The sequence below is a fragment of the Scatophagus argus genome, chromosome 7 (assembly GCF_020382885.2).
Source record: "Scatophagus argus isolate fScaArg1 chromosome 7, fScaArg1.pri, whole genome shotgun sequence".
Lineage (NCBI taxonomy): Eukaryota > Metazoa > Chordata > Actinopteri > Scatophagidae > Scatophagus > Scatophagus argus.
Genome location: NC_058499.1, coordinates 3,784,138 through 3,797,885, shown reverse-complemented (window position 1 = coordinate 3,797,885; position 13,748 = coordinate 3,784,138). Strand labels below are relative to the sequence as shown.

The following is a 13,748-nucleotide window of genomic DNA, read 5'->3' as shown; positions in this document are numbered from 1 at the left end:
TTCTGTATCCGAATGAGCCTTCGACAGCTTCTTCGGTAGTAAAAGTATGTAAAGCATAAATGTTGGTAATTAAATTCAAAATGAAAATGGAGTACTTGAAAAGACATAACACACACGCTTATTTAAGCCAAAATCTTCACTATAGTGAATAAGCTAAAAGCATTAGCGCGTAGCCCCTTCAGATGGGGCTGCACAAGCTCACGAGAGATGTGATACCTGCTTTTGGTTAGCAGGTAAGCACTGCGGTATGCAGAGATCATGATTTCTCATTCAACTTGTTGTTAATGGTTGTTTTCCATTTTATTTATGTTTTAAAACAAGCTTGTTCAGCAGAAGCTGTTTTGCTGTTAATCTCTCGAAATGTTTTGCAGGCTAAGAAACTTCACCTCACTTTCCATCAACATGAGTGTGAGTTGATAAAGACTGAATTTTCATTTTTCGGTGAACTTTTCCTTTAACTATTCAGTCATTTAGAGGCGCCGACTGATTTTCTGTCATATAGAGCAGTCTATACACCATAGCATCACATTTTAGCATCACATCCTAGATGTTACACATCATCACTTCACCCTGTTTTATCAGCACTTTTGTACTTTTTTCTTTTCTTTTTTGAACATGGACTGTCGGTCCACTGTTGGTAGAAAGATGCCATGCTTATCTGAACATACACTATATAGACAGAAGTACTGGGACACCTCACCATCACACCAACAGAGACTTTAATGACACTGTATTCTAAACACACAGACAGCTTTGCAGCTCTAACAGCTTCCACTCTTCTGTGAAGGCTTTCCACAACATGTTGGAGTGTTTCTGTGGGAATTTGTGCCCATTCATGCAGTAGAGCATTTGTGAGGTCACACACTGATGTTGGACCAAAAGGCCTGGCTCACAATCTCCGTTCCAGTTCATCCCAAAGGTGTTGGATGGGGTTGAGGTCAGGACTCTGTGTGGGCCAGTCAAGTTCTTCCACACCAAACTTATCCAACCATGTCTTTATGGAGCTTTGCTTTGTGCACTGGGGCACAGTCATGCTGGAATAGAAAAGGACCTTCAACAAACTGTTGCCACAAAGTTGGAAGCATAGCATTGTCCAAAATGTCTTGGTATGCTGAAGCATTAAGATTTCCCTTCACTGGAAGTCAGGGGCTGAGCCAAACCTTTGAAACACAACCCCATAAAGAGGTGTCTGGATACTTTTGTCTATATCGTGTATTTCTTGTGAAGCTTCTCCCACCATCTGGGAGGCTTTCAGACCTCAAGAGGCCATTGGCTGACATGAGAGAGTCGTCAGCTGATCTGCTTCACCTGGGCCTTCCCAGCTATGAAAACTGGCCCATGTCCTCACTCTTTCAATCCTCCCAGCTGTCATCTGGCTTACCTCTTGCTTATTTCTATGTTAAATGCATTCCTAACACTCTGTTGTCCATTTGTTTCAGCTTTAGTTTTAATAATGTTGACAAAATGTTGAGTAACGTCACGTTGCATGGCTGGACTTTGAGTTATTGGTATCGTTAGAAATGTCAGTAGGATTTTAAATGAGGTTTTGTTCCATCCAGAACATGGGGGTTCTGGTTTCACTTTAGCTCTCAGCAGGCCTCTTCCACAGCAGACATTCTGACTTGTCTTTGTGCTTTGTGCTGAATTTTTTTCCTCCCTAATTCAACTGTATTTGAAGCATTTTTAGCCATGTGGGTGCTCTGATTCAGCAGCAACAACAAGAGCCTCAGAGGGCTTCTCTGCAATATCGAGTTTATCAGATTCACTACATTTGCGGAATTTCGGCTGCGTTTCTGCAAGAAGATACCAACATTTTACAGAGCGGTATTCAGTGCACAGACAGCAGGACATCAAAATAAGTGTAACAGGAGACTGCAGGACACTGACTAGACCATGAACAATTCATATAACATGTGAAAAGGATTGCATATGATTCATTCCACAATACATCTCTCAAAAAAGCTGATTTAGATTCCTTTCAGTGCTCAATAAAACCAGACCATCCAGTAACTCATCAAAAATGTGATGACACACAACACATCCAATAAGATTAAAGTGTGAATTTTGCCTCCTATCACAGAGGATGAATCACATCTTTCAGAGAGTAGATGTCTCATTTTAGAAACCAACTCTCCAGACACAGCATGTATATACATCCAGCAAGCAATCACATTGTGCACTCATGCAGCATGATACACGGTACATGGCGAAAAACGTCCCCTCGAGCAACTCACACAGGCTAGTGTTCACACAAATGATGTTTTCCTCGTGATTAGAGGGGAAAACATGTTTTAGTTAGGAAATTTCCACCTGTATATATTTACATTTTTTTTGGTTGGTTTGAAGTGGAAACAAACTGTCATTTTACCACACTGACATGCCGTTTCCACATTTTTAAGGAATAGGAGATTTTCAGTCAGCAATAGACTAAACAACTTTAACTACTATTTATTTTTGCTGTTAGGATTGCAACCTCAGAAAGGGATGCTGAGAGTGGAGTGCCAACATCTGATGCTGTAGACAAACTCTTCCTGCTCCTAACGTGGATCCATTTCAGTGGAGGTTCAAGTGTTTGGAAGGCGTCCAATCCCCTGTCAGTCTGGCTAAGCTGCAGAGTTTTAGATTGGAGTGGGGATGTGCTCACCAGCTGTGAGATTAAGGGGAACTGATCGATGGCCTTTCTGATTGGCTCTCACGGAGTCCCAGCAGCATCCAATCCCCTTGGTTTGGATGATTGTCCTCAGCCCAGCCAAAACCAATTCTTCCTCCACACAGGGGCCAAATAAGATCACTGACCTGAAGCTACAAGGCCACGCTTGGAGGTTCTGTCTCCATCCGTCTGCACTCTTCATCTCTCTGGAAGAAATAAGACAAGAGGGGGGGTGAGGAAGATCAAGAGACAGAATCAAATTAGAGTTTAAATGAAGATCACAGATTTACACTTCTCCGTTTTTTATTTAAAAATTTTCCTGACAGTTTTGTTATTAAGTGCTAATGTCAGCGGCGTCTCTGCACTGCTCTCTCCAGAAATTACCTGTCAGTCAAACTCAGTGGGTGGCACTGCGTCCTTTTCCTTAGATTTTCTGTTCAGTCTCTGTAGGTGGAGCTCTTTGCTTGCAGCTGCTCCTGCCAACCACACAGTTCCTCTTTCTATTCAAAGCAAACTGCTGTTGATGCTGCTGAAAATGGAAAATGCCTGACTTCCTGCATGAGTTTCTTCTTTCGTGAACCTTACAGAGTAGAAATTCCCATCTATGAAAAATGTCTGGGAGAATAAAGAACTGAAAACATGACATGCATGCAAGATGTGTGCCTTTCAGTCAAGAAGAATAATCTCATGATGGAGTTGACTAAAGTGTTTGCGTCATTTACTGATTCCAAACAAGTGCTAACAGGACTCCTGCAGAGATTCAGCTTTCATTTGCCACCTGTGCTGCGATGATGATGATGATGATTAACATGAGGAGGCTGCGCTGCTTCCTGTCTGCTCTTCCCCAAATAGTCACTGCTTGGATGTGTGAAAAAGGTGCTGAGCACTAAGAAGAGACAATTTTGTCAAAAACACAAATTTATTTAGTTTTCATAAGCTACCAGTTTTTTTATTCAGGCTGCATGGAAAACCTGCATTGTTTTGTCTAAAGTGGACCAGCTTAACATAAAGCTGATTTGGCACATGCAGTCTATTTGGAATACTACATCAAAAACAGAGCTTATAGGTTCCTTCTTGATGTTAGAATTTATATCCACTGACGCCGTGACTGATGTTTAAAGATAACACCTAATATCACAAATATACACGAAAATGCTAAATTCCAAAAACATCTCTACATGTTTCCCAAAACTGCTTTCAGTGGTCTAACTAATTACAAGACAAACCTGAATAAATGAGCAGAGAAACATTTTCAGTCCAAATGTGGGAGCATTTGGAGATTCGATCATTAAGCTATTTTGATAACTGTGCTGCCATCTAGTGGCAAGTTTAGGAACCTTGTCTGTTTAAGCAGCCGTGATTCAGTAGCCTGTAATACCGGTTCACTTATCACTTCTCCTCCCTTCAAACCAGCTATTTTTAGCAGCTTCACACAGGAAATTCCTCTTCTCTGAAAGCTTTCAAGAAATGTCTCCTCTCATGGTCATCTAATTAAAGTTAAGCTCAAAGCAGAACAGAAGCCCATCTGAAGAGCCGAAACGGGGATTTTATTAAACAGTGTTTAACTTTAATTTCCTCTGGAACAGCTGATGTTTTTACAGTATTTACAAAAGGAACATTCATCTCCAAAGCACAGCACACGTGAACTTCTGTTCACGGTGTGTGGTACAGTCTTTCTGTACAGCATCGTGGTGACATAACTGGATTTAAGAAGAACAACAGCAAAACATTAAATGAGTTCATGCCTTTAACTGGTGTGTGTTAGTGGGGTTTTTATACATGAAGTTCAAAAGACACATTCAGGATGTTTTTGAATTTCATAGAATCTGTGAAAAGACCAAATAAATATAATTAACTTTACCAATTAATATATACACAGTATGAAATGATTACATATATTATTTTACCGGTGGATGAATTTAAATGATGCGTTTCATCATGGCTACCACAGAGAGTATAACACAACAGTATAGAAATCAACTATAAACAAGCACTATGGCTTCCAAAGAGTAACACTGCTGTGAAAAAAATAATAAAATATATCTAGAAACATCATTAAAGTGTCAGCAAAGTGTATTAAAACAGGCTTTTTCCCTCAGCGAAAACATTCTAAAAACATGCAGAGCAGCAGGCTGCACCTCACTGAACTGAAGACTGCTTTTTCCCCCACATTACAGACAGTGAATGCAGCCCAGCTGGCAGCAGGGACAGCCAGTAAGCCTGAGTTCACAATGTGAGCACCTTGATTAGGGAGTTTCAGGGCAAACTGTCACCAGCCAATCAGCCTTGTACTGATCAGCAGTTATGTGTGGTGAAAGAAGAAGAAGAAGAAGAAGAAGAAGCGGATTACAGCCATTTAAAGCATCCTGTGCAAGTTTCATATGAAAAATGGCAGCTGTGAACCAGACAGAAACTATGCATGGAAAATAGCCGCTGATGCCAGCAGTAAATTTTCTGTGCTAAAGTGTGTACCAAAACATGCTAAGCAGTGAAAGCTGGGGTGTGACGGCTGGTTACATTCTTAGTCTTGATTAGGTGGACTACAACTGACTGAAGACAACAATAAACACACACACACAGTACATATGTCTTTGGACAGGATGAGAAAATACAGACTGCACTTGTTTAAAATGTTATCTCATAGAATAATTTGTTAAGGTATTTTTGAGAAAGTCTTTTCAACTCAAGACCCCTTAAGAATGAACAGCCTTTGAATGTTTCTTTTACATTTAGCATAAAAAGGAAAGTCTGGATAAAAAGTTTTGTTTGTGTGCTTTCCTGTCATGTTAATCATCTTGCGAGCCCTTCTTAGGGTCCCGACCCTAACTTTGGGAACCCCTGCCCTTGTCAAATCTTTTTTGTTGTAATTACAGAGAAAGAGAAATTTATTTCAGGCCAAATTGAAGCAAACAAAACATGCTGAAGATGTGTTTGAGACCAACGTCTGCCCGTTAATGTTGATCCATCCAAACCTTCTCACTAATCATCCATGTTGCCCACAGTGCATGTGAACGCAGGCTTAACGTTTGGACTGCTGTTTTCAGACCCAGCATGCGGCCTCTTGAGCCAGTCCCCTTTAATGTGGGTCCACACACGCCACCCCAGTCCCTCCCGCTGATCAGCAGCACCATCACACTGACTTCCTCCTCTTGCCAAACACATTGTTGATGAGCTTGGCCATAGACTTGGACCCGCTGTAGCGTCGTCTGTCGGCTCTGTACTTGAGGTGCTCCATCACCTGGCGGATGAGTTGGGTGAAGAGGTTGGCGATGTCCTGGTAGCTCTCGGCCGCCGAGACCTCCTGGAAGTGACAGCGGTTCTCCTGAGCCAGGCAGCGGCCCTCGTCCTCACGCACCTGCCGAGCGTGACACAGATCCTGCTTGTTCCCGACCAGACACACAGGAACCTCCGTCTCCCTGAAACACACACGCGTCAAAGTGGACCGGTGAGATGGAGAGGAAGTGGAGCCAATAAAAGCATCAGTTTCCTGGAAAATTACTCTCTGCTGAGGAGCGATTTTATGTTCAAACTCTTCAACCCTGGAGGAAAAACTGGACATTTTCATTTTGCAGTAAAGATCCAAAGCTTTAAATGATACAAAATGTGTTTCTGAGCCATAACATAATTATTAAGTCATGTACACAATATGTAGAACATTGAATTTGTATTTCTAATCTGAATCTGCAAAGCCACTGGAGTTATCAAAAAAAGGACAATATTTCTCAGAGATTTAGTGAAGTAAAGTCAAATAAAATAGAAAAACTGAGTGTTCCTGTTGACTGTTCTTAAATCTGATCAGTCTGATTTAAGTCTGACAGTTTCTGATCTTAAATCATAAAGAAAACAAAAAAAAATCACTTACGTTCTGCTTCCAAAACCAGTCTGAGCTGCCCAGTCAAATTCTTAAAAAGTCCTTATTGGCAAACTACATTTGATTTACACGCCCGTGAACACAAGTGCTTCCACTCCTTATCTCCATTTTACTGATCACTGATGTGCATTTCTACTCACACGCTTGTCATTGACTCAATAAATCTCTTCCCTCCACGTTATCAGGGCGCTTCAGCACATGACGGACAGCCTGAAGGATTTTTCCAGAACCTTACTGGATGCCTGTTGGTTTGCACTGCATCCCTCACATGTCATCGTGAATCATTTATCAGTTTGTGTTGGTCAGGCCCACTCAGGACTCCCAGCATTCCTCGCATTCAGAACCACATGAGGATTACTGCTCAGCTTCAAAGAAAAGATGGAGCAAAAACATTCTGTTTGGTTCTGTTTCCCCATCCTGTTTTAGCATTTCATTGGGTGTCAACAAGAAATGCAGCATGAAATCCAGGACCGTCACACCGGAGTTCGGGGTTCACGTCCCATCTGTGGTTAGGTTTACGTTATGGTCACGGTTAGGTTAATAAAATAAAATTAATGAAAGTAGCTTGTTAAAAATTCGCTTTTAATCATCTTTACCTCATTCTGACTGTCACAAATAAAGAGGACAATCTCCTGTCGCTTAAACTTCACACTTAACTCGCCACTGCTGAAAGTTACCTTTCAGTCAGTTGACTTTTAAACAGATTCTTGAAGCTGTTTTTACCCAAACTGAAATGCAGGGAGCCCCATACGGCACACTGACTTTCATGTAAGCTCATCCAGCACACAGTTTCTGGAAATAGTTTGAAACAACAGGCCAACAGCTGCACTAATCCACAATCAGCTTCTGTCCACCGTCAGAGTCACTTCAGAATAAAATAACCTCATTGTGCTTCTGACCCTTTGCAGTTGTCCATGCGCGCCTCTCGAATCTGCCGCAGGATGTTCTTGGCGTTGATGAAGGAAGTGCGGTCGCTGATGTTGTACACCACCACAAAGCCATCTGCCCAGTCCACCGGCTCCTCCAGTATACACCTGGCCTCTGAGCTCTGCCAAGGACAACACAGCATTTTATTTTGGTGTCGCGCTGAGCAGATTTAAATTCAGTTTGCACAGCATGCGTTTGTCCCGTGTGGCTTGTTTTTACTGGAGCAGATTCAAGACCAGAGAAACACCTCGCAAAAATGTCCTTTACACTGTGACTTTTACAAATATGAGCGTTGGCTCACTGGCCGTTTGGTAGTTTTGGCCCGTGACTTCCACTTCACTGTGACTTTAAGCTGCTGGTAACCATAGCAACAGTGCTTTCTTTGTTTGTTGTTACCAGATAATTCAAACCAGGATTTAAACCGGACTGAAAACATCAAATAATGGATGCTAACTTCAGCACTAACATACCTATTTCTTTCTGGCTCTCTTTCTGTACAAATTTTTCTTAGTTATTTTCGTTATCAGTGTTTTTAGCTTTCACAAATCACTTTAAAAAGCTCTTCAAGGAGGAATTTCACACATTTCCTTATGATAGAATAGAATAGAATAGAATCAACTTTATTGGCAGTATATATATAGGATCAGTGTGCATTGCTGTTGTCCCACTTCTCCCTGAGCTATTTTTACTGCCGTTGTTACCCTGAACAACACCACCGTGCAGGCACGTGCAGAACGAAAATGGGACACTCAGGACAGGTTTTGGTGACCTTGAGAAGAAATAAAACACGTCAGAAGGACAAGAGGCCCAAGGACATGTCTGTAAAAACTCACTTATCCCTTTCTCTTTATAGACTCCATAGTGTCTTCATGCAGCTCAGGTCAGAAGGTCAGGACATTGACTCAGTGTTTCTTATGAACGGGTGACGTTACAGTGAGTTTAACCGACAAAGACGATGACCGCCTCTTGTTCTGTTGAGCCAAGGGGTATTCCAATAAAATACTACCTCTGCAGTAAAAGGCCTCTCGGGTCTTTGGTTTTGTTGAAAGAGAAGTAAGATGGTTATATGGCTATTTTCTTCAAAGAGACAGCCATTGGCACATACAGCCTCAGGATACTCTCATAAACCTTCCAGATTCCCAACTTTAAGTGCTGTGCAGATCGTGCACGTGCCGGCCCAAGGTAAATATCTGACCAAGGTTCATGTGCTGCAGCTTCCCCGGCGGACTGAAAACAGGACAGCTTTTTATCGTTGTTATGTGTTGACGCTTGCAGCTACAGAGCAAGAAATTGTTTTGTTTTCGCCCCAGCAGGAGAACAGATGGATTCAGAAAAGTCCATCTTGCTTGGCCTTTGAAAACTCGTTCAACCACAGCAGGTTAATTTAAAAAATAATCCTAAAACTTCTCTTGGCTATTGACATTTTTGTTTTTCCCCCACCACTGATGAGTTATCAACATTTTTAGTCGCAGTGACATTGCCATCGGTAAAATAAATATTACCTGAGGTCTGACCTGTAAGTGTTTTAGATGTTTTTGGATTTTTTTTTCTTTGAAAAGACATAATTCTCAGCCTCAAATTCTTGTTTGTTTAACTTCCCAGGGTCATCGATGTATTAAGTGCAAAGCAAAAAAGAAAAACCACTATGAGTGGACTTCCAGACCCTTTGATGAAATGTAGGAGGAATAATTCAAGACAGCAAAGTTTGGAGTCCTACTGCAGCTCTGCTTTTCTAAAAAAAATCTTAAAATAAATAACAATATTAGGATTTTTAGTAATATGTTCTACCTGAGAGCAGGGGTCAAATATTTCCAGATTCAACTGCCTGCCGTCGATTGACAGCCTTTTATGGTACAAGGAATCTGTAAAAGAATTAGAAACAGGCATGAAATAAAGGACACAGTAATTTAAAATGATTAAAATATTGACTGATGGTAGAACTATACAAAAGCATAATTCTTTGTGGGTTTTGCATTCTGTTAGGGTTATTTTAATCATGCTAATATGCCATATGAGTTGCTTGCTTGTCGTTTGACTTTTTCCTTGAATTTGACTTATTTTTGAATTTCAAGCTACACTAATCAATATTTTGTGTTAATAATGGATGAATTATGCATAATGTGAAAGGTGTGACCTGAAATGACGAACCCACAGGTAATGATCACTTGTTTCTAAATGTTCTGTTTTAGCATTCAGCTTTTTGTTTTGGTTTCGGTTTATTCTCACCATCGTCCTCACTATTTTCAAAGTGGAGGATTCAGCAGCTCCTTCAGGAGTTGGAGAGAAAAATGAAGCTTAAAGGATATTAAATATTGGACTTGCATTAATAAATTGCCCAGAAACACAAACTCATGCTATTGTTGCTCTGTTGTTGCCCGCTCATTAACGGGTGTTTGTTTGCTAAGACGTTCGCCAACATTATAACATTATAGTACATCAGTGTTGTATTGATAGCTTGTTCTACTGTCCCTAACTGGCTAAACAGGCAATTAACACCACTTTAATTAGATAAAATGTGACAAACCATGAAAAAGTGCTAGATGGAATAAACAGTTTAAATCTTTTTACAGCCGTAATCATGCTAAATTATGTGGCACAGAAGGCATAGTGGTTGTTAATTTAATGGATGCTCAGGTGAAACGTATGCACCACTAAGTGCCTAAAAAGCAACACACACCATGTCCGAAAGCCAAACCCCCATCAACCCGCAATCATCTTCGAATCTGGAAACACTTACTGGCGTTTGAGGCGTATTCACCAATGAAGCGCCTGGTCAGGAACCGCACAAGGACAGCTGGAGGAAACAGGCGAAATGAAAAACAACAAAATGAATCATGGCATCGTTACACTCTCATCCCTCACAGGTGGCAGCAGCGGGGAGAAAATGACCTCCATTCACTCCTGCAGGCACAACACAGTGGCACAGTTTGTGGGACTGGGAGCAGTGAAACCATAGCCTCACATGAAAGAGGCTTTATGGCTTTTTTTGGAAAGCCTGTGTGCATATTTGGCAAGCTGAATGGTTATATTTCCCCCTCTGCTTTGCCTCCAGACTGCGAGCCACACATAAAAATGACCACAGACAATCAGTATCAATTAAGGGCTGAAGTTTCAAGTGCTGAACTTTGGAAGCCTGTTGTGGATCGCGGTCTTCTGGTGGGGTTATACAGGGCTTCGGCTTATGGGGACGCACAAATATGAATATTGCCCCAAAAGTTATTTAGATGGATTCTTAAACAGTCTCAAACAGCACCACAAAGACTGATTATTGATAAATGCAAGACCCCAAGCAACAACAAAGGTCCAACAACCCCACCCAGTACACACCAGTACTTCTGACTTTTTTTCAGTAAAATCTGACATGAGTTTGCCCTTGCAGATTTACAGGGTACAAATGGTTGAAAGTCTGGGTTTAATCTGGTGAAATCAGTCTGAAATGCAGGCCTTTTGACATATTACTTATGTAAACAAAGAGTAAGTGGCACCAACTGTCAGGGCACTGCTGCAAAACCAGAGTAATAAGCTTGATCTAGCTAATTACAACATAAACAAAACCAGTGGAAGGGAATTTTAGCTCCCCAAAAGTTAGAGCCCTCTGAAAGGTCTTTCAAAGTCAGAGGTTCTCTGGAGGCAAAAGAATCTCATTATTTCTTGCTAAAATCTCAGGGTATGGAGCCAATAAACCATTGGGGGTTTTTTTGTTGTTGTTTTTTATTATGTAACATGAAATCAAGGCCAAATGAAAATAAACGCTTCAGTTACCATATGACCACATGCAGCTTAACCAGTGAAAGTTAGCCTAGCTTAACATCCATCCACCGAACTAAGCTTAAAGAGTTGCCTAGATAAGAAAGAATTGTAAATCTTGGAGAGACCACAAGTTCTGAATTTTTGTTCTCAGATGTCAGTTTTCAGGCAATTAGATAGTTAGAGAAAATTTGAAGATAAAATAAGATAATCCTTGCCATAGATTACACTGTGGGACATCACTAATAGAGCTGCTGATAGTCGTGGTGTGTTCCAGTTACTGTTTGAGCCGCGTCAACGTCAGTCCAGCTCGTCTTGGGTCTTTGATCTGAAGGCACATCCGCAAAGTTTTCTCTTGAGCTGTTTTATCTTCTGGCTACTTACATGCGTAATTAACATACAGTCACTGCTTGCTGATGAAGCCCCTGATGAGACTAAATCCTCTCAGAATATTTTAGAAAACACTGACTAATGTAATGTAGGATTACAGACTGTTAAATTAAATTTTACTACAACAGTGTAACTCAGGTAGAGAGAAAGGATTAGTCAGTTGGTAGTCAAAGGATTAATCAGTTGGTCAAAGTGTAGAAAGTCAATCTACATTGTTTATATAATCTTTTTAAAGCAAACATACGAAACATATACTGCTAACTTATATCATTGTAAATTGAATATCTTTTGGTTTTGGTCCGTTGATTGGACAAAATAATCATATAATTTTTCATTCCACCTTGAAATCAGGGAAATTGATGGACACTTTTCTCTATTTTGTGATGCTTTGCTGACCTAAAGATTAATTCATTAATTGGAGAAGATAGATTAATCCCTGATGAAAATAGATTGTTAGCTGCAGCATTAAACTGGGGTGTGATGCCAACCAAACCTTTTTTAAAAGTTATCTTGTTTATGTTTCAACATGCTGTGAAAAGAAGATTTTCACAATTTATTGACCAAAAAACATCATAATTTGATTTCACCTGCATTGTGTCTGCACATATATTTATGTTTAACTGGCATCACGCACAGTACAGAGATTTAGGCTGGAGTACAACAAGCACTACTACAACTATTTGTAAAAACAAAAATCACTTTCATCCACTCACCTGATTTCCCAGCCCCCTGGCTTCCCAGCAAGGCCAGCTTGATGTCGTTCATGCCTGCGCTCCGTCAGGTCCTCAGCTGGCTCGCTGGCTTTAGCTCTGTGTTGTGTCTGGTATCTGGGTTAGCGTCAGAGCACTAAATGCTCCTTACAGTCCAGGCTGGATGGAAGTACAGGACTGCCCCTCTCTCTTCTTCTTCAAAGGGCTGTTTCGCTTCATTTAAAGCTGAAGGGAGAGGAGAGGGGTGAAAACAAGCGCCCCCTTCTTCTCTCTGTCTGTCTGTGTGCCAAATACTCCTTTCCTCTGTCACACCTCTCTTTTCTCTGTTTTCTCTCTCTCTCTCTCTCTCTCCCTCTCTCCCCTCTAGCTCTCGCTCCCCTCTTCATTCCCCCTCAATCCATCTGTTTTCCTTCTTTCTTTCCCCCTTTTGTGCCTACATATCTCTCTTTTCTGTCTGTTCCCCTCCTACAGAGAGGTTACTCAAAGGTCAGGGCTGACTAAAGCTATTGTGCTGCTCCAGCTCTGGCACTGTATCTGCAGTCTGGCTATGGACAGTTCTGAGTTATCTTACCGTAATGTTATAGTTTACTCCCTCCAGGAGAAGAAAAAGATGAACTGACGAAATATTAGGAATGACAAAAATAAAAAATACTCAATATTCAAAATGAAAAAGAACTTAAGTAAAGTTAGAAATCTCTTAGAAATCACATTTATACAGTTGAAGTGCTACAAGCGAAGGCCACCAGATATCTTTAGGTTCGGTTGCCTTCGCACTTCAACTGCCATGACCTGGATGACTGAGAACCTACATCCACACATTTATGTACAACCAATTTGCAACAAAGGCCGCCTGACATCCATTTTTTAAATTATTACAATAAACACACGGGAAAAAATACTGGGAGAATCTCTGATCTTGTTTTTTATTTAAATAGTCACAAATGAAAGCTCATTTTGAACATTTTTTATTCAGAATCAAGATTGTGACACCCCTAGTAAATGTAAGGCCGCTCATAATAAGGAATTGTCTTTAATTAACGTATTTGACAATTGTCAAATTTGTCAAACTGTAATGAACACGTCTGAAGAAATTTCAGTAAGAGCACAAGTTTTTCATTTGTAGGAGTTATCAGCTAATGCAATACAAAATCCTACAGTTGTAACCAAAGCATTTGTGTTTTACGGTTGTGTTAGGTACTCGAGGCATTAAACAAGTCAGCAGCGAACAACAAGTTGGGGAAAATCTGTTGCATTGCATTAACTTAGAAAGTCAAAACTATAACTAAATTTCCCATAATTATGATTTAACCCAGGTACTCTTTTTTTATTCAAAACTTTTTGGGTGTTTTTTCTGGCTGGAATAGGCTTCCATATAAAGTGTCTTCATATTGAATTAAAATCAAGACACAAATAACTCCTCAGACAGTGGAGTTATTGTTGACCTCTCTGTGAT

General features: G+C 40.6%; 1 protein-coding gene across 1 annotated transcript; it reads right to left on the bottom strand.

Moving 5' to 3' along the window:
- Positions 1-3,751: 3,751 nt before the first annotated feature.
- Positions 3,752-12,623, bottom strand: rerglb (RERG/RAS-like b). The gene is made up of 5 exons (XM_046395263.1): positions 12,299-12,623; positions 10,186-10,242; positions 9,237-9,310; positions 7,421-7,569; positions 3,752-6,066 (listed from the first exon to the last, which is right to left on the bottom strand). Exons 1-5 carry the CDS (start codon positions 12,348-12,350, stop codon positions 5,781-5,783), a joined length of 618 nt encoding a protein of 205 aa, XP_046251219.1. The 5' UTR covers positions 12,351-12,623; the 3' UTR covers positions 3,752-5,780.
- Between the last annotated feature and the right edge of the window lie 1,125 nt (positions 12,624-13,748).